The sequence below is a fragment of the Panthera pardus genome, unplaced genomic scaffold, assembly GCF_024362965.1.
Source record: "Panthera pardus isolate Hobbes unplaced genomic scaffold, ASM2436296v1 HiC_scaffold_12, whole genome shotgun sequence".
NCBI classification, from domain to species: Eukaryota; Metazoa; Chordata; class Mammalia; order Carnivora; family Felidae; genus Panthera; species Panthera pardus.
Window position 1 is genome coordinate 57,566,135 of NW_026526677.1, and position 19,342 is coordinate 57,585,476.

General features: G+C 46.4%; 1 protein-coding gene and 1 pseudogene across 1 annotated transcript; both read right to left on the reverse strand.

Annotated features, from left to right (window-relative positions):
- Nucleotides 1-3,053: 3,053 nt before the first annotated feature.
- On the reverse strand, nucleotides 3,054-9,870 carry UCP2 (uncoupling protein 2). The gene is made up of 8 exons (XM_053900082.1): nucleotides 9,738-9,870; nucleotides 8,812-8,968; nucleotides 6,024-6,247; nucleotides 5,638-5,848; nucleotides 4,624-4,818; nucleotides 4,441-4,542; nucleotides 3,917-4,097; nucleotides 3,054-3,521 (listed from the first exon to the last, which is right to left on the reverse strand). The coding sequence occupies exons 3-8, from the start codon at nucleotides 6,147-6,149 to the stop codon at nucleotides 3,407-3,409; spliced, it is 930 nt and encodes a 309-aa protein (XP_053756057.1). The 5' UTR covers nucleotides 6,150-6,247; nucleotides 8,812-8,968; nucleotides 9,738-9,870; the 3' UTR covers nucleotides 3,054-3,406.
- Nucleotides 9,871-10,792: 922 nt separating this feature from the next.
- Nucleotides 10,793-19,021, reverse strand: LOC109267179 (protein FAM91A1-like; annotated as a pseudogene).
- Between the last annotated feature and the right edge of the window lie 321 nt (nucleotides 19,022-19,342).

Genomic DNA, 19,342 nt, shown 5'->3' on the forward strand with positions numbered 1-19,342 from the left:
CACCCAGGAGACTGTGTTGGAGGGAGAGGAGCCTCATATATTGCTTCTTGTGGAACAGGGGGAGGGGCATGGCCCAGAAAGCCTAGAACCTGGGTTCCTGTCCAGATTTTGTAAGTGTGGCCAGGTCCCTGAAGGTTCGGAGCCTGTGTGCTCCCCTTGATAGAGTGGGGCAGACCTGAGTGACCTCTGTGGGTCCCCACCCTGCTATGATTTCTCATGACACAAAGTCTTTAGCAGGGGCAGTCTCTAGAATGTGATATGGTCATAGTGTAGATAGGAAGCACAGAGAAGAAAACACTTGTCAAGGCCACACAGGGCAAAGATGTCATCAGAACCTTGAAGGCCACTTCCCAGATTCACCCTGCTTAGAGGTAGCACAAAGGACACAGTGCTGGAAAATGGTTTTGGTTTCTACCTCACAGCCTCACTTCTCATCTATGCAGTGGGTCCTGGACTGACTCTAGGTGGGGTGGTATGGGAGGCAGAACTGGGTTCTGCTCCTGGCCCTGCCACTGACCCCCCTGGATGTTACTGCTTATAAGCCTCCTGCAGGCTGCTTATGAGGATTGAGTCATTGTGGTGAACATGCTTGGTGAATTCACTGCTTAGATCTCAGGGTTCCAGGATTGTTGCTGATGTGGCCTCCAGGCCCAGCTGGGCCTATGCAGACCACACTTGCTTTCCTGACCTGCATTCCACCAGTCAACAACAGTGTGGCATGCACCTCTCCTGTGCCAGGGCAAAGACTCCTCTCTTTCAAGTCTGGGTTTGGGCTAGGATAGATCTAATCTTATGAGTAGGTGGCCACTTTTGTGGAATGACTTCAGAAGTAATAGAAAAGGCCCCCATATTGTCCATATTGGATTCCCCTGTTCAAAACATTCTTTGCTCAAGGTTTTTTCTTTCTTTCTTGAACATGGGGCTTGAATTCACAACCCTGAGATCAAGACCTAAGTGGAGATTGATACGCTTCACCGACTGAGCCACCCAGGCACCCCTTAACGTTTTTTCTTAAATGGGGACTGGGTAGCACCTGTCAGCCATTTTGAAATCATCAGGGAAAATGTGGCAGGAGCTGACCTTGAGACATGGAGTCTGGACCAGGGTTCTAGGAAGCACCTGTGCAGCCCGTAAGTCATGTAGGCCTTGGAGTCAGATACACCTCAGGTGTATGCTCTTGGGCAAATCACTTTGCCTTTCTGAACCTGTTTCTTATAGCAAAGATTGCAACCCTGATCTTGCAGGCCTTCAGGAAACCAGATGAGGAGTGAAGCCGACTCTGCCCCGAGGCACGGCCTAGGTGGAAGAGTGGTGGTAGCTGCCCTGTGCTGAGAGCAAGTGGATGCAAATCCTAGCACCCAGGTCTCCTCTAGGCCAGTAGGAAAGCCTGCCTCTAGCCTCTTCCTCATGGCAATGCTCTGAAGGAAGCGTGGTCTTAGGCCTGATGAAAGATCTTTGTGAAATTTCTATTACCTTGGTGATCTTCAGTGCTACCTCATCTGGCAGGCAAGGCAGGGCCTGTCATATGTCCATTTTATAAGCTGTGAGGACCAGTTATTAAATTAGTGAGGCTACTGATAATGTTGTTCCATGGTTCCTGCCACCTGCCCCAGCTCCTCACTGTCCCAGGATCATGCCCAGAACCATGATGGAGTCTGGTGGCCTTGTGTCCAAGTGTCTGGGACACAAGACTGATAAACGAATCACATGACTGACATGCCTAAGGCAACAAATTGGCCCGGTTTTCTCTGGTATAAAACAGTAGCCTGCTTTATAGGACTAGTGTGAGAATTAAGGTGCATGAAGTGCATTGACCAGGTCGGTCCTCCATTTATGTTGACTCCCTGCAGCCCAGCAGAGAGCAGGCCCGCTGGGCTGCCTACCACCTTCGCCTTGGCTCACCTTGTGGCACCCAACCCCGTTCCTCTTGGGGACTATGAGACCCCAGCTCAATTTGTCAGATGTTACAAAGTACGGTGAGGAATCCTGGGCCCTCTTTCCTTCTCTAGGACTCTCATTTCCTGGACCCCTTGCCAAAGCTCTGAAGGGCTGAGCCTCCAGCTCTGACCAATGGGGAGGAGCAGTAGCATCAGCTGCTTGAGGCTGTGGGAAGAGGGAGACCACATTCTCTGAGCCTGGCTCTACAGCTGTTTAACAGACATTCTGAAGGACTCCAGCTCTGGTCCCTGGTGAAGAGGCACAGTGGGGGAGAAAGGAGTCTGAGTCCTAGTCCCAGCCTTCAGTTTCTTCCAATAGCTATAAAATGAGCCTGGGTGGCTTAATTCTAAGGGCCTGCTTCTGCATGAGATGCCTCAGGATTCTGGGACTTCAGAGTCCCCTACCCCTTGAAACATATGTAGAATCTGCTTTCCTGCCTCTGTGGACAGCTGGTAGGAACAGGAACAGGGAGGCTGACACCCTGTGCAGCCTAAGCCCTGGTTTGGCACTGCCTCCTTGGGATCTCCAGCCTAGGGAGAGGGTGAGTCTCCAAATGAAAGTATCCTCAGACTGAGGCCTCATGTTTTCCTTGCACCCTGTCCCACCCAGTGCAGTAAGAATGCCACCTAGGGGTGTGACTGTGGAGGATGAGAAGCAGCCAGACTTGTCCTCATGAGGTCTGGGACTTTGGAGAGGAAGTTTCCCATTTGTAGAATGGAATAAAAGTAGTTCACAGCATCTAAGATTCCCAAGTTTCTCTAAATCTTCCACCGAACAAGGAGATGTTGAGCAGACAGTAGTACACTAATTTTGCAGATCAATAGGCCTGGGGCCAGCTGGAGCACCAGGCACTGGGTGAGTGGAAGCTCAAGTGTCCTAGTGAGAGCGAAGCTGTGACTCCCAGCTGCTCCCTCACTTACCACCTAAGCCCCAGGCCTGGTCTGGAAAGACAAATGAACTACATGACCTCCACAGGCCCCAGAATGGATGCTGGAAGCGGAAGGTGGGGCAGACCTCCCTTTCTAAGTCAGGTGGCTGCTCCGCTGTCTACCAGGTGCCAGAAGGACCCACTGAACCAAGATCTCTGGTAACAGCTATGAGAGAAGGAGGAGACACAAGGTTGAACCTGTTTTATGGGGGACATGCTGGCTGGGACTAGGGGCAGAACAAAGAGTTGGGCTTAGCTTTTCAAGGGACTGAAGGCTTGGGATCCTGGCTAGTTCCAGGCCTCCCACAGTGTCAACTGGGGTCAACTCTACTAGGACTGGGAGGCAACGGGGAGATGGGGTAGGGGAGAATGGGTAAGCATGTGGGGACAGGAAAGGGAGGTGGTGGGAAAGGGAGTGGAAGGAAGGAGTGAGGAGAGAGGGAAGGGAAGCAGGGCTTGGCTGGAGCCAAAGCCAAAGCCAAAGCCAAAGCCAAAGCCAAAGCCAAAGCCGGAGGTGGTTGGGTCAGCAGCAGGAGACACTCAAAAGGGAGCCTCCCGGGAAGTGCAGGCTGCCATGAGAGCCCGTTTGAGCTGCTCATAGGTGACAAACATCACCACGTTCCAGGAACCCAAACGGAGAAAGGAGGGCATGAACCTAGAAGGCAGAAAACACAGGTCATAGGGGGCACCTTGGTGACTCCTGAGGGCACTTCACCTCCCACTCACCCCAGTGGGCCATGGTATCCAATCCAACCTAGTTGCTCTGTCCCAAAGGAGGTTGTGAGGGCCCACGGTGAACAGAGCCCCACAGCCATGCAGCTCTGAGCAAGAATTCCCTGTGAGTCTCCATTTTAATACCCATAAGGTAGGAATGACAACTCTGGGAGGAACTAGTTAAGAGCATGAGGGAATGCCAGTGAAATACTAACACCAGGATCAGAATAGTTTGACACCTGGTTGCTAGTCAGTTCCAGGTGGTTCTCTCCCACCTGTGTGTAGGTATGGGTAGCTAGGAGGCTCGGGATTGGGTGGGGTGGATCAGAGGCTCACCCTTTGTAGAAGGCTCGGGGACCCTCCTTGTGGAGCATGGTAAGGGCACAGTGGCCAGCGCTGCTGTACTGGCCCGGGGCAGAGTTCATATATCTCGTCTTGACCACATCGACAGGGGAGGCGATGACAGTGGTGCAGAAGCCTGCCCCAAAGGCGGAAGTGAAGTGGCAAGGGAGGTCATCTGCGAAGGAGGAGCAGGAGAGGCAGTCAGGACTCCTTACCTCATCATTCCAGAAGGGAAGAGATTATCAAACTAGCTTAGGGGTTTTCTGGTTTTAGAGAAAGAGATGCCAGCGGGGATCTGTCCTGATGACCTAAAAGTCATTTAGCCTAGAGTCTAGCCTCAGTACCTCAGTGTGCAGTGGGAGCTTCATTCCAGCTGGCTTCACTATGGTAAATCTAAACTCACTCCACAAGCATAGGGGAAGGAGGATGAAAAGATGTGAGACTCAGGCAACCAGACCCTCACATCTGATCCTAGGTTGGGGGAAGGGCAAGACCCAGAACCATTTATACTAACTCACCTGTCATGAGGTTGGCTTTCAGGAGGGCGTCCTTGATGAGATCGTAGGTCACCAGCTCAGCACAGTTGACAATGGCATTACGAGCAACATTGGGAGAGGTCCCTACAGGAGGAAAAAATACTGATGTGAGACCAGAGACTAGAGGAGGAGGAAGACAGGGAAGAAGAAACACCTGGTACACACCTTTCCAGAGTCCCCGGAACCCTTCCTCTCGGGCAATGGTCTTGTAGGCATCGACAGTGCTTTGGTATCTCTGGCCACTTCCAGCCCGGGCCTGAGCTTGGAATCGGACCTTTACTACATCTGTGGGCTGGGCCACAGCCACAGCCAAGGCCCCTGTGGTGCTGCCTGCCAGGAGGCGGCTCCCGATGCCGGCATCTGTGGAAGAAACATGGGGGGGTCAGTGCCCAGCTGGGATTGTACTAATTTTCCACCTCTCTTCACTAAAAATCACCTCATCACTGTAATCTCTTGCCTTCTGGGAATAGGATTCAGACAAGTTCTTGCTCTAAAAACTCCTTGCATCAAAGAAAATAACACCTTGAATGTCTACTACTTGCTACCCAATGGGACAAAGCAAGGAGTGGGACAAAATGAGACCTAGCTCAACAGGGTAAGTCACAATCATTTCCACCTGACAAGTGGAAACCCAAGGCTCAGAGATAAGTGGCCTTCCAAGGCCTTAGATTCATAAGACTTGGGTTCGCATGCCAGATCTATTTCTCTTTGCCATGTTATCTCAGGAAAAGTTAACCTTTTGATCTGGGTTCTCAGTTTTCACATATGTAAAAAGGAGGTGGGCATAGCATGTGAGGTAAAATGGAAGAGTGCTAGCTTTGGAAGCAAAAGTCCTGGGTGTGTTTTCTGGCTCCTCATTGTGTGCTTTTGGCCAAGTACTTTCCACCCAGCAAGGCTCAGTCTCTTCATCTCTAACATGGGGATGATACCACCTACTCTCAGAGTAGTGGTGGGGACTGTCATGGGATGATGCCCTGCACAGAACCTGGCACAGCCCAGGTGCTCAAGAATCATTAGGAGAATCAAGGTGCCTTCCAGTTCTCAGTTCCTCTGATCCTCCTAGGGATCTTAGAGCCTAAAGAAGCTATGCAGCAAATCATCAATCAAGGATGATTTGATTGGATTGGTCATCACCAAGGAGAAAAGGTCAAGGGGCCCATGGCCCAAATCCACACTCACGCTCAGAACCCTTGGTGTAGAACTGCTTGACAGAGTCGTAGAGGCCGATGCGGACAGAAGCAAAGCTCATCTGGCGCTGCAGGCCGGCGACCAGCCCATTGTAGAGGCTGCGGGGGCCCTCAGTGCGCACCATGGTCAGGATGGTGCCCAGCACGCCACGGTACTGGGCGCTGGCTGCGGCCCGCGCTGGTCCCTGCCTTTCTCCTTGGATCTGCAAGGCCAAGATGGGTGGTTATAGGGGTTGGCAGGTTGTCCTCCCCATCTCTTGCCATCCCTGCGCTCCAAAGTTTACACAGTCCCAAACACCCCACTGGCCCTTAAGGAGTCTGTATCTTGGGGCAGAGTAGACTAGACAACATTGGGAACCGCAGGCTTTCTGCCCTCACCTGCAGCCGGACTTTAGCGGTGTCCAGAGGAAAGGTGATGAGATCTGCAATGCAGGCAGCTGTGCCAGCCCCCAGGAACTTCACAGTGGCGGTAGGGGGTACATCTGTAGCCTTGAACCCAACCATAATGCTGATTTCCTCCTATCTCCCAGGAGATGGAGAAAGATGGAGAAGGGGGCACCTTCGGTCAGCACCAAGACGAGATAGAGGAACTCTGCCGGAATCTAAGCTAAGGAGAGAGAAGCCCCATTAGCAGCAGCATGCACAGTCCCTCCCTGCTTACCACCCCACCCCCACCTTCCCTGACAGCACCACTTCCCTAAGCAAGAACCAGGGCAGCCTCATGAAGGAAAACAGGAGTGAGCTCTGGAGGTACTCAAGTAGGGGCTAGAGAAGCAATTCCTGCCTGAGGAGAACACATTTTGTGAAGAGCCCCCTCCCTTTTACTATAGGAAGAGTCTGGATCAGGGCTATCTTAGTGCTGACAAACTGGCACTGACTCATCCTTTTGTCTGCTGGGTGCAGAGATTTCACTGATGATACCGGCATGCCTACTTCTGCAGATCTGTCTGAAGGACAGGCAGAAGTGGGGAAAAGGTTTCAGTCAGACCAAGATCTGAAAGGCACAGGCTCATAGGCTTATGCCCTGGATTTCTTAAGTAGGAGAGGTTCCTATGGGTCTCAAATTATCTAAGTCTAGAAGAAAAGGAATGGAGAAGACCAGTTCAGTCCCTTCTCAGCCCAGTCTAATTCTCCTCCCCAGCCCCACACAACTTGGGCTCTCTAGAGTCATTCTTTCAACAAGACTGCTTTGCTGGGCACTGGCTCACTGAGATGCAGGAGACAATATCAACCCTAGATGGGGCTTACTGCCTGGCACAGGGCATGGGCAGGTGATTCAAGCTACATTTGGGGCTTGCAGGACATACTCTGAAAATGCAGCAGGAACAACTAACTCCATCAGGAGAGAGGTAATATTCAGCTGGGCCTTGAAGGATCCTGGACAACTCTCAGGGCTGAAAGTAGGTACACAGACACTGGACTCTCTCCCTCTGGCCTATTGTGTGACCCAGGGAAAACAGTCTCCCTCTCTAGCCAGTTTCCTCTCCTTCAACAAAGGGGATCCACATCTTCACCACAGGAGGGGCAGGGATAGGGAGGTGCAGATCAGAGCTACAAAGACACAGGAAACCAAAAGCTCCATTTTGTTCTCAGAGTTGAACAACACCCTTCTCTGCGGCCTCTGCTGCCCTTCCCCGGGGAGGAAGTGAGCCCAGCACCCCAGTGGGGGAGGTGACCTGCTTCTCTCTCCCCTGAGCTCACTTCTCTCACTTCACTTCACCAGGAGCAGCTGCTCTGAGCCTAGCCTGATTGGTTGCCCATGTCGCTGGGGCCATAAGGAAAATGCTGGCCAGCAGAGGGAGGATGTGGTTGGAGTCAGTTGTGAACACAAAGACCCATGGAAACAAACAGCTCACAGCTTCTTCCTCCTGAGCTTCTCTACTCCAGGCGTCTGGGGCCAACAGGGAAATCCAGAGGCTACTCACCACTCAGTTGCATCCGGATCTACTATAGGCCAAGTCCTGGCCTTATTGGAGTTTCCCTGGAGTCTGGCCTACATGAGGCTCAGTGAAGATTGGTACTCACATGGGTTGATGAAGGAGCTCCAGACTCCCCAGCTTCCCTGTTCTGACATATCTATCTATCCCCCAGAACTTGTTGGATACATTCCCCATCCCACCGCCCAGGGCACTCTATTAGCTCATTTACTCTTCAGAGCTGCCCTGTGAGGTGGCTGCCTTATTTTCATGTTACAGATGAGGGAACTTGGTAAGAGCCACAGCTACAACCTCCAAAGCTTATTAGATTTGCTCTGCACTGGTGTCCAGAACATTTCTCTCCTGCTGTTTTCTCAGCCCCCGGCACAGGCAGGGCTTTTAACAAGAAAACACCCAAGTTCTCTCATGCCAATTTTTTTAAAAAAAACTTAAATTTTTAGTTTTTTTTTTTTTTATTATTTATTTTTGAGAGACAGAGAGAGACAGAGCATGAGTGGGAGAGGGACAGTGAGAGGGAAACACAGAATCCGAAGCAGGCTCCAGGTTCTGAGCTGTCAGCACAGCTCAAGCCCACAAAACCATGAGGTCAAGACCTGAGCCGAAGTCGGACGCTTAAATGACTGAGCCACCCAGGTGCCCCACTCTCATGCCAATTTGACAGTTCTGAGAAGGTTCAGGCAAAGAATGTCCCTTCTCTGGGCATCAGAGACCTGAAAAGTGAGTCTATCGTGTCCTGATCTTGAGCTGGGTCACAGTGTTGTGAAGGCCAGAGAATAAGGCCCAGCCTCTGTCCATCTCAAAGACAAATGCACAGAGGCTCAGTTGCCATTCTGAATGTTGCTTTGGGTTTGTCAGGTCTTTTAGAGGTTGAGTATGGGGGCTATGGCCACTTGTGCTAAAGACCCTACTAAGAAGAGATAATAAAACTCAGGCCTCAGGAATTTGTCCTAGCTCTGCTGCTGACTCCCGGGATGACCAAGGACTAATCACTGTCCCATCTAGGCTTCAATTTCTTCCTTTGTAAATATGGGGACCACCATCCCTGCCTAGTCAAGATCAGCTTAAAGGATAGAATGAGACCAGGGATAAAGGAAAGTGTTTTGTGAATTCTGAAGAGCAACTTCACTGGGGTGGTGGTAGTTATTTTTGCTAACGTCCCACTGACCCCCACCCCCAGGCCAAAGCACTAGTAGGCAACAGAAGACCCTTCCCTTAGAGTGGATTCTTACCCGGCTTTGTAAGGTCTCACGCTGAGGCCTCCAAGATCAAGCTTCTCTAAAGGCATCCCATTCTTCAAAGCTGCCAGTGGCTATCATGGCCCGATCCCCTTGGTTTTCCATAGAAAATGGCTGGGAGACGAAACACCTAATAGTCATACTATGTGTCCTGTGGATGAGGGGAAAGAGGAGTTTAGTAAGGAAATATGCCTTTAAGGATCACACTCCAGCTAGAAAAGGGCCACCTGCCCAAGGCACACAAGCTCAGTCCTTCAGGGTGGAGGTGGGGAGGAGTAAGGAATAGGGTCTATTTCACCCAGGGTAGCTGGGGACTAATTAAGTACACACACTGGAGGGGGGAAATGAACCCAGGAATCCCCCCTCCCCTGTCTGCTCTCTTAGTAGACACATTGATTCTCTTCCAGATTTCTGCTTTAGAGGCACTCTGTACTCTGAAGAAGCAGCCTCCCAACGCAGTCAGCAGATTCTGGTGAGTGGGAGTGTTGTTAGGCGGTCATGATAGGTCAGAGACTCGCCGAGAATCGACTAGCACCCAGCCGCGAGCTGTGAGGAGGTTAGAGGGGCTGGGAACAGGCCCTGCTCAAAACTTCGTCTCAGCCTGGGGGATGGAAAGTCATTCTGGTCGTTGCAGTCGCGCCGAAGGCCCCCACCCAAAAGCAGGGCTGGGAATCCTGGGCGAGGGGAGAGAGAAGGGTGGAGGCTTAAATTATTGAGCCAATTGAAGGTGAGAGGTAAACAAAAGGGGAGAGAAAAAGAGTGAGAGAAAAAGAAAAAGAGGATAGAGAAGAAAAATTCAAGATAGGCTGGGAGAAGAAGAGAGAAATTAGAAGGAAGGGCGCGGGTCCTCGCTGCCGGGGTGGCGGGAGTGCCGCAGGTTTAGCGGGCTCAAGGCTAGGGCGGGCGGGGCCCTGGCTCACCCGGCCGAAGGGAGAACAAGAGCGTGCTGGCAACTCTGTTGTCTGTCGGCGGGCGGAGGGCGCGTGGAGAGAGCACGGACAGTACTCAAACCGAAAACGTGTCCGGCGAGTCTACAATGGGGTCGCTGGAGGCTGCCGCGCTTTAGGTCTCGGGGGCGGGGCCTGCGAGGCTGGGCGGGGCCTGCGGGGCTGGGCGGGGCCTGCGAGGCGGGGCCTCTAGTTACCGCCTTTCGGCAAAGGCTGTCCGGCGTAAAGTTCTGTGCGCGCCTTCCTCCACTCCCATTTCCGTGCGGGCGGATCCCCGCGTCCATCCGTCTCCTCACACATCCCCGTTCCGCCAACCTCTTGGTGAGAATGGCAAGGCGGACGCCCGGAAAGAAGCAGAAGCAGCTCAGGGTCACACACGCCTCTGCTCCCCCTGTATCCCGCTAGGGCTCTTTCTAATACGCTCCAGAAGCTCGGATGAGAGCGTACTGCCCCCTTTACCGGCTCTGCAACCCCTGACTCCGCAAACAGAACTCCAGCCTCCTGAGTCCTCCGCGGGGCGGGGCCTCGCGGCCGCTGGAAATTGGTTAAAGCCGCCGCGTTGCCGGAGGAAGGAGCCAATCCGAGGTGGAGCGGCAGGTGGCGGCTAACCGCCAACAGCCGCGAGGTGCCGCTGGGCTTCCGGCGTACGCCCGCGGCTCTCTGGCCTTGCCCAGGGGATCCAGGGGACTTCCGATCTGGGCGGGACGGAGGCACCCAGCGTGACGCTCCCGCGCCCATTTACACCTGGGTGCGCGGGCCGGCCCCCCTCGAGTGAGAAGGCGGAACAGGGCCCGGGCCTGCTGTGCGCCCAACCTGGCGATGAGAAAGTAACTTAGATGAGCTGAACCTGGGTCCCCTTCAGTCGGCTGGCAGTCCTGTTGGGGTGACAGACACGCAAAAAAACAGTAATTGTGTCCTGTGGCTGGGACAAATATAACGTTTGGGGAGTAGGACTCTTGTTCACCCTTGGCTTCGCCCTTTCTTCCTATGTTTTTGTCCTTGTTGGCCTCCCAGCACCATTGAATGGATTAATCGAAGAGGAGGAAGACGTCTCTCTGACTAGATTGTAAACTTCTAGAGAGCAGGAAGCTCTTTATTTTTAGTGTCACAACATCAAGGGCCTGCATATAGTATAGGCTGTGTGCATGCTGTTTGGGCTGCTGTTGAAAATGTCTGAAAAAGTGTAAATGGGAGGATCAGGGGAAATGAACATTTGGTGACTGCAATTACTGTGTTCACATTCAGTGTGAATACTTAACGTAATCTTGTGAGGCTGATATTAACCTCAGTTTTATGAGGAAACACAGTCCCAAAGAAGTGAAATCACCTGCGTAATGTCACACAGCTGGGAAGTGGTGAGCTGCGATTTAAATCCTGGTTTATCAGCCTCCAATGTGTTTGTTTTCCGAATTGTCCACAAGAAATGTCAGCTGAAAATAACTGGCATGGGACTGGATAATTATAGCAGGAAAGAAAAACACTGAACACGTGGTCTTGGCAGAAGCAGAAGAAAAGTGGAAACTGAGAAGTCAAGCTGGAGAATTATTCTGGCACTGTGGAATCTCCCATCCACTAGCTGCTCTGGCTTTTCCACAAGCTTCTGTGTCTTGCTGTGATGAAATGATTCCCAGATTGCTCTGTGACTGGTGGTGAAACTGCTGAACTTGAGAAGGCAGAAAGAACAAGATGGAACTAATGGCCTCAAAATGAAAGCACCACCCTGATTGCCAAAACAAGGAAGAATTGACCAAAGACTATATACCCATGAGATGTTTGTTTATCCCTTGCGAAATTCAAGGGCTGTTAAAAAGATGATGTGTGAACCTTTAAAAAAAGAAGTAGAGATTACCAGGACCCAGCATGAATTTCTTAAGAAGAAATCCTGTTAAATTCTCGTAACACAAGAGTTTGAAAACAAAAATAAACAACGACCCCCCCCTCCCCCCGCCAATTCTCTTTTATTTCGGATGGAGCCAAGCAGATGAGAGCAATGCTACTGACACTATATCTGTGGACTTTTAGCAAGCAGCTTGTCCAAGTCATAAGATGTCCTGTAGACAGATTAGAGAATGTATGCATACAGGTAAGTGCATTTAAAAAACTTGTTTCACATCTATTTCATTAAATACATACATACTGCAGTTTATTTGTAAATGTATGTGCCAATAATCAAATTGACAAGGTTTATAATGTTGATATCATACCAGAAAACAATCCATTGTATTTACAGTTTTGAAACTTTAACATTTTAAATACAAACTGTTTGAAACAGTGAAAATGGAAAAGACACAAGAATGCCAAAGAGAATTGAAAACATCAAATAATTAAGCCAACATGAGAAAATATTAAACATTTCAAATTGTCTCTGGTAATTTTAAAATATTGGGTAGGTTGGCTATGTTAACCCCCCCCCCCCAACCCCCAAATAAACACAAAATTATCTGGTTGCATTTTTTTAAAACTTAGTTATTTTATTTATTAATTTATTTTAAAATTTACATCCAAGTTAGCATATAGTGCAACAATGATTTCAGTAGATTCCTTAATGCCCCTTACTCATTTAGCTCACCCCCCTCCCACAACCCCTCCAGGAGCCCTCTGTTCTCTATATTTAAGAGTCTCTTATGTTTTGTCCCCCTCCCTGTTTTTATATTCTTTTTGCTTCTCTTCCCTTATGTTCATCTGTTTTGTCTCTTAAAGTCCTCAAACGAGTGAAGTCATATATTTGTCTTCTCTGATTAATTTCGCTTAGCATAGTACCCTCTAGTTCCATCCACATAGTTGCAAATGGCAAGATTTCATTCTTTTTGATTGCCGAGTAATACTCCATTGTATCTATATACCACATCTTCTTTATCCATTCATCCATCAATGGACATTTGGGCTCTTTCCATACTTTGGCTGTTGTTGATAGTGCTGCTATAAACATTGGGGTGCATGTGCCCCTTCAAAATGGCATACCTGTATCCCTTAGATAGATAACTAGTAGTGCAATTGCTGGGTTGTAGGGTAGTTCTATTTTTAATTTTTTGAAGAACCTCCATACTGTTTTCCAGAGTGGCTGCACCAGTTTGCATTCCCACCAGCAGTGCAAAAGAGATCCTCTTTCTCCACATCCTCACCAACATCTGTTGTTGCCTGAGTTGTTAATGTTATTCATTCTGACAGGTGTGAGGTGGTATCTTATTGTGGTTTTGATTTGTATTTCCCTGATGAGTGATGTTGAGCATTTTTCATGTGTCGGCCATCTGGATGTCTTCTTTGGAGAAGTGTCTATTCATGTTTTTTGCCCATTTTTTCACTGGATTATTTGCTTTTTGGGTGTTGAGTTTGATAAGTTCTCTATAGATTTTGGATACTAACCCTTTATCTGGTATGTCATTTGCAAATATCTTCTCCCATTCTGTTGGTTGCCTTTTAGTTTTGCTGATTGTTTCCTTTGCCGTGCAGAAGCTTTTTATTTTGATGAGGTCCCAATAGTTCATTTTTGCTTTTGTTTCTCTTGCCTTCAGAGACGTGTTGAATAAAAAGTTGCTGCGGCCGAAGTCAAAGAGGTTTTTTTGCCTGCTTTCTTCTCTAGGATTTTGATGGCTTCCTGTCTTACATTTAGGTCTTTCATCCATTTTGAGTTTATTTTTGTGTATGGTGTGAGAAAATGATCCAGATTCATTTTTCTGCATGTCGCTGTCCAGTTTTCCTAGCACCACTTGCTGAAGAGACTGTTTTTATTCTATTGAGTATTCTTTCCTGCTTTGTCAAAGATTAGTTGGCCATACGTTTGTGGGTTCATTTCTGGGTTCTCTATTCTGTTCCATTGATCTGAGTGTCTGTTTTTGTGCCAGTACCATACTGTCTTGATGATTACAGCTTTGTAATACAGTTTGAAGTCTGGGATTGTGATGCCTTCTGCTTTGGTTTTCTTTGTCGAGATTGCTTTGGCTATTTGGGGTCTTTTGTGGTTCCATACAAATTTTAGGATTGCTTGTTCTAGCTGTGTGAAGAATGCTGGTGTTATTTTGACAGGTATGGCATTGAATATGTAGATTGCTTTGGGTAGTATTGACATTTTAATAATACTTGTTCTTCCTCTCCAGGAGCATGGAATATTTTTCCATTGTTTTGTGTCTTTTTCAATTTCATTCATAAGCTTTCTATAGTTTTCAGTGTATAGATTTTTCACCCCTTTGGTTAGATTTATTCCTAGGTATTTTATTGATTGCATTTTTAAAAATTTTTATTTTTAATTTTTTAAGTTTATTTATTTTTGAGAGAGAGAGGCAACGCAAGTGGGGGAGGGGCAGAGAGAGAGAGGGAGACAGAAAATCTCAAGCAGACTCTGCCCTGTCAGGATGGAGCCTGATGTGGGGATTGAACTCACGAAACCATAAGATCATGACCTGAGCCAAAACCAAGAGCTAGATGCTTAACTGACTGAGCCACCTAGGCTCCCCTGATTGCATTTTTTTAAACATTTTTTTAAATGTTTTATTCATTTTTGAGACAGAGAGAGACAGAGCATGAGCAGGGAGGGGAGGGGCAGAGAGAGAGGGAGACACAGAATTCAAAGCAGGCTCCAGGCTCTGAGCTGTCAGCACAGCTGACGCGGGGCTCGAATTCACGAACCGCGAGATCATGACCTGAGCCGAAGTCAGACACTTAACCAACTGAGCCACCCAGGTGCCCCTCCCCTGATTGCATTTTTAAAAAGATTTTATTTTTATGTAATTTCTACACCCAACTTGGTGCTTGAACTCAGAACCCCAAGATCAAGAGTCAAATGTTCCACCAACTGAGCCAGCCAGGTGCCCCTGATTGCATATTTTAGAAAAATCAAGGGGTACCTGGATGGCTCAGTCGGTTAAGTGTCAGACTTCAGCTCAGGTCATGCTCCTGCCTGCCTCAGTACCTGTGCTGAGCATGGAGGCTGCTAGGGATTCTCTCTCTCCCTTTCTCTCTCTGCCCCTCCCCTGCTTGTGTGTGTGCACATGCACGTGTGTGTGCACTGTCTCTGCTCCTCCCCAACACACTCTCTCAAAATAAATAAACTTAAAAAAATATATAGGGTTTGTTACTTGCCAGTGAAGATTCATTAAAGATTTTTTGTTGTTGTCTTTTTTAAGTTTATTTATTTATTTTGAGAGAGAGTGTTGGGGAGGGACAGAGACAGTGGGAGAGAAAGAATCCCAAGCAGGGTCCATGCTGTCAGCGTGGAGTCCAACTCAGAGCTCAGTTCCGCAAACTGTGAGATCATGACCTGAGCAGAAACCAAGAGCTGGTTGCTTAACCAACTGAGCCACTCAGGTCCCCCAGCAAACCCTGTATTTTAAATGTTGAATTAGAAAAACACTGTTAAGAGTTAAAAGATGCATGTTTAGTCAGCAATAAAAAGGAATGAAGTACTGATACATGCTACAACAGGGATGAACCTTGAAAACATTTTGCTAAGTCAAGCCTGTCACAAAAGACCACATATTGTATGCTTCCACTTGTATGAAATGTCAGAATAGACGACTCTATAGAGGCAGAAAGTAGAGCTAGGAGGGATAGAGGGCATTGGGGCATGACAGGTAAAGGGTAAGGAGAGGGTGGTTGTTTTGGGATGATGAAAATGTTCTAAAATTGGTTGTGGTGATGGTTGCACAACTCTGAATATACTAAAAAACTGTTGACTTTCCCTTTAAATGAGTGAATTGTATGGTATGTTAATTATATTTCAATAATGCTGATACAAAAAAAAAAAAGGAAAAAAACAAAACAAATAAAATGCAAATTGGACCAAGTTAATACCCTTTAAAGCGCTGCTTGATGCACTTTGAATGAATTCTAAATGGGTTAAAAAAAATGTTTTCCAAAACTTCTCATGAGATGTCAGTGAATCTTTATAGTCTGAGTTAAGACCTTATGAAACAGGGCTAAATTATACATAACTTGCTGATTTGTATACCTTCCACAAGGTTCAATTGATACACATAATTTATAGATATCCACAGGAATTCTTAATGCCTCATCAAATTTCTCAGTACTGGATATTTATTGTTTTATACTCTTTCTACTCTAAATACCAAGAAGTCTTTTCATAGGAAGAGATAAATCTCTTCCCATTATCCCCCAAAGCATAGGTTTTGTTATGTATTTTGTTACATATAAAATTAAACCAGATTTATGTTTGATAAACTGACACATAAAATCACCATTACAGTATTCATAGTGACTGCTTATAAATGTCGACAGTCATCATAAAGCCTATAAAGTTTATCGTTAGATTTATAAAATGAAATGCAGATTGATTCAAGATGAAAAAATACAGTGCTGATTGCTAAAAAGCTCTTTGTTAAAAAAAAAAAGAACTTAGGGGTCAAAAAAATTTTTTTCGAAGTAGCTCTTTGTTGCATTAGGATGTGCTATAATGAACAGGATTCCAAACACCATTAAATGTTTCCCAAACTACAGCACAAAGCACTTTGAACATCATTTAAGTATAAGTTATACCTCACCAGCAGGATGCTTTTTAGTGACTGGCACTATAAAGCACACCTTAAGAAAGATAGAAGACACCAAGTGTGAATAACAAATGTTGTTGTTATAAAATTATTGCAAATGAATTGAGGAAGGTGACTGTCTATTCCATTCTGATAAGATGCTGTCTCTAAATATTGCATTATTTGCAAGAAATGAGACTTCCATACCAACCTAAGACGGTAAAGCAAACTTGAAAAAGTGGCTTCAGTGTGAATATCCAGTGTTAAAACTCCTTCCTAGAATGAATGAAAAGTTAAGGACATGTAGACATAGTTTTGTACCAGAATGAAGGGGTTTTTTTTGTTTGTTTTTTTTGACAGCTTTCTTTTCTGCAAAGTTTGTGTGTAGCAGTTTTCCTATAAACTTTCTCATTAATTCAGAGCTAAACAGGAATTTCAAAGCACAGATCAAGAAGAAACCAGTGGGCTTCTGTTGTGGCAACATCAGAGTTCTGTTTTGTTGTTCAATCTGTAGTTGCTTCCTCAGTGACCATTTCAAATCATTCTCTACTTTCATTTGCTCTGAGCCGGAAGTGAAATCAGGTTCTCCTTTCTTCTCAGAAACATCACCAAGTCTTCCGTTTGTAAATTGTTTAGAAGCATACAACATGGTAACATAACCACAAAAATCCCTGCAAACCCATTTTGTCCCTTAGCATTTGCAGTGCTTTATGGACAATCATATTAACATGACTCATGACTCTCCTTGTAGTTGTTTCATCAAGTGGGAAAGATTTCTTCCATCCCGTTGTTCAATATTATGAGCATATCTAAAGTAGGAATTATTTCAGGATTAGGACCCCAAGGCATTATTAATGTTTAATAATAACCATGAAATATGGGGTGTCTGGGTGGCTCAGTCAGTTAAGTGTCTGACTCTTGGTTTTGGCTCAAGTTATGATCTCACGGTTTTGTGAGTTAGAGTTCCACGTCGGACCCCACACTGACAGTGTGGAGCCTGCTTGAGATTCTCTGTCTCTCCCTTCTCTCTGCCCCTCCCCAACTTGCTCGCGCATGCTCCCTCTCTCTCCTTCTCTCAAAATAAACAAATAAACTTAAAAAAATAATAACCATGAAATCTCTATGATAGTTTTTGAAGTCTTATGCTTTTGGACAGTAAAAGAAAATGGGTATCTGACTTCTGGGTGGTGACTTCTAGATAATGGATCTAAATAATGCTGAGCAGGGGGCACCTGGATGGCGCAGTCAGTTAAGCGTCTGACTTTGGGTCAGGTCATGATCTCACGGTTCATGGATTTGTGAGTTCCAAGTCCTGCATGGGGCTCTCTGTTGTCAGCATGGAGCCTGCTTCAGATCTTTTGTCTCCCTCTCTCTCTGCCCCTCCCCTGCTCACTCTCTCTCTCTCAAAAATAAATAAACATTAAAAAATAGCAACAATAAAATGCCAAGCAATACTATTGCCAATGGGTTGATCTATTAGAGAAGCTGTGGAAACAAGCAATTTATAATTTTTGTGTAGAACTCTGCTTCAAGTTGTAGAATTCAAATCAGGAAGGCTTTTACAATGTAAGAGGTTCAGAAGAAAACCATAATTGGGTTGTTACTGTGATGCAGAGACAGTATTTTGTTTCTTTAAGTGCCTGATCAAAATATTTCTGCAGTCTGCACTTCTCCTTCCTAAGTGTTTTGAATCTTTTCTAATTCTGTTAAGGAAGCTGTCCAGAGACTCATGTGAGAGTTTGCCAACTTTAGGTGAAAGATTTCTCATCGTTAAAAAGGCAAGAGTTGAGTCAGATAGGAAAACAATATCTTTGTGTATCCTGTAGACAGACCCAAACTGCTTATCCTGGCAGTGTCAGCTGGATGTAGTATGGATATCAGAGCTGACACAGCTTCTTGTTCAGGACTCCTGCCTTCTTCACCATGCCATGGTAGGAGTATCTTTTGTAGATATAAACTACTTTTAAATTTGTTTACACAGGGTACATTCCACCATGATGAATGAAGTTGATCCAGATTTATTACTTGTCTCTTATGTGCAAAGCCCAATCAGCAATACATGGAAACATCATTCTTAACCAATGATAAGTCTCCCTCAAGGACATTTGCAAGCTCAGCAACATTAGTATGCTTATCTATTGAAAGATAATGCATAGTTTCAAAGTAATCACCTAGTCATCTGGCATTCAGTTCATTATAAAACCTTCAAGAGAATGAAATTGTCATCAGAGATTGATTTATTTATTCAAAGAAATAAATCCTTTGTTATATAAACTATGTACCACATTATAATCTACTGATCCAGAGAGTTGGGGACCTGAATCAGCGATCTTCACGGTAGTATATTCCTCAGGCAAAATTCATATCTTTATGTCATTTTTGTGATCTGACCAGTTTATATTACCTACCATATCTCTATGGGATTTTCTACTGGCTTTATTGGTAGAGGATGTGACCTTTCCCCCAAATTTCAAAAAGAAAAAATGTAGTGATCCATATTGATTCATAATATCAATGTACTACTGTCTTTTAACACCATGAAATTGTAGACAGTCCCGGACAACTGGACAATGAAGCATAACTCTTCTCAGTTTTCAAAATGTCATTGATCATCTCAGCATAATGCAAAAATGGTATTATCTCAGTCCCACAATATCCAATAAATGGTAAAGGTACAGCATGAAACCGTCTAGAGTATAATAGCTCCTCAAAGTATTTGTACTCATCTTCCTTGACATGTTTATGTTCTATTTCTGTATCATAACTGATGGTGGACATGTAGAGGACAACCTACTTTGCACATTTTCTCTGTGAATTTTAAAGACCCTGTCACCTACTGGCTAGCAGCTTGCTCTGTGGGCAGTATGCCTTATGTGGAGCTCTCTGTCTATGGTGTGAGGGCCCTGGGACAGCTGGGGGGGAGCATACTAGAGGCCTGGTACCTTACACTTTGGAATTTCCCAGGCTGCCCCATGGTGAAGGCTCCAGACAGCTCAGCTTGGCAGAGAACAGAGAACAGTGTTAGGAGCGCATCAGAGGACTCAGTTTCTTTATTAAATTATATTTTGAGGGAAAAAAAATAACTTTTAAAATCTCTTT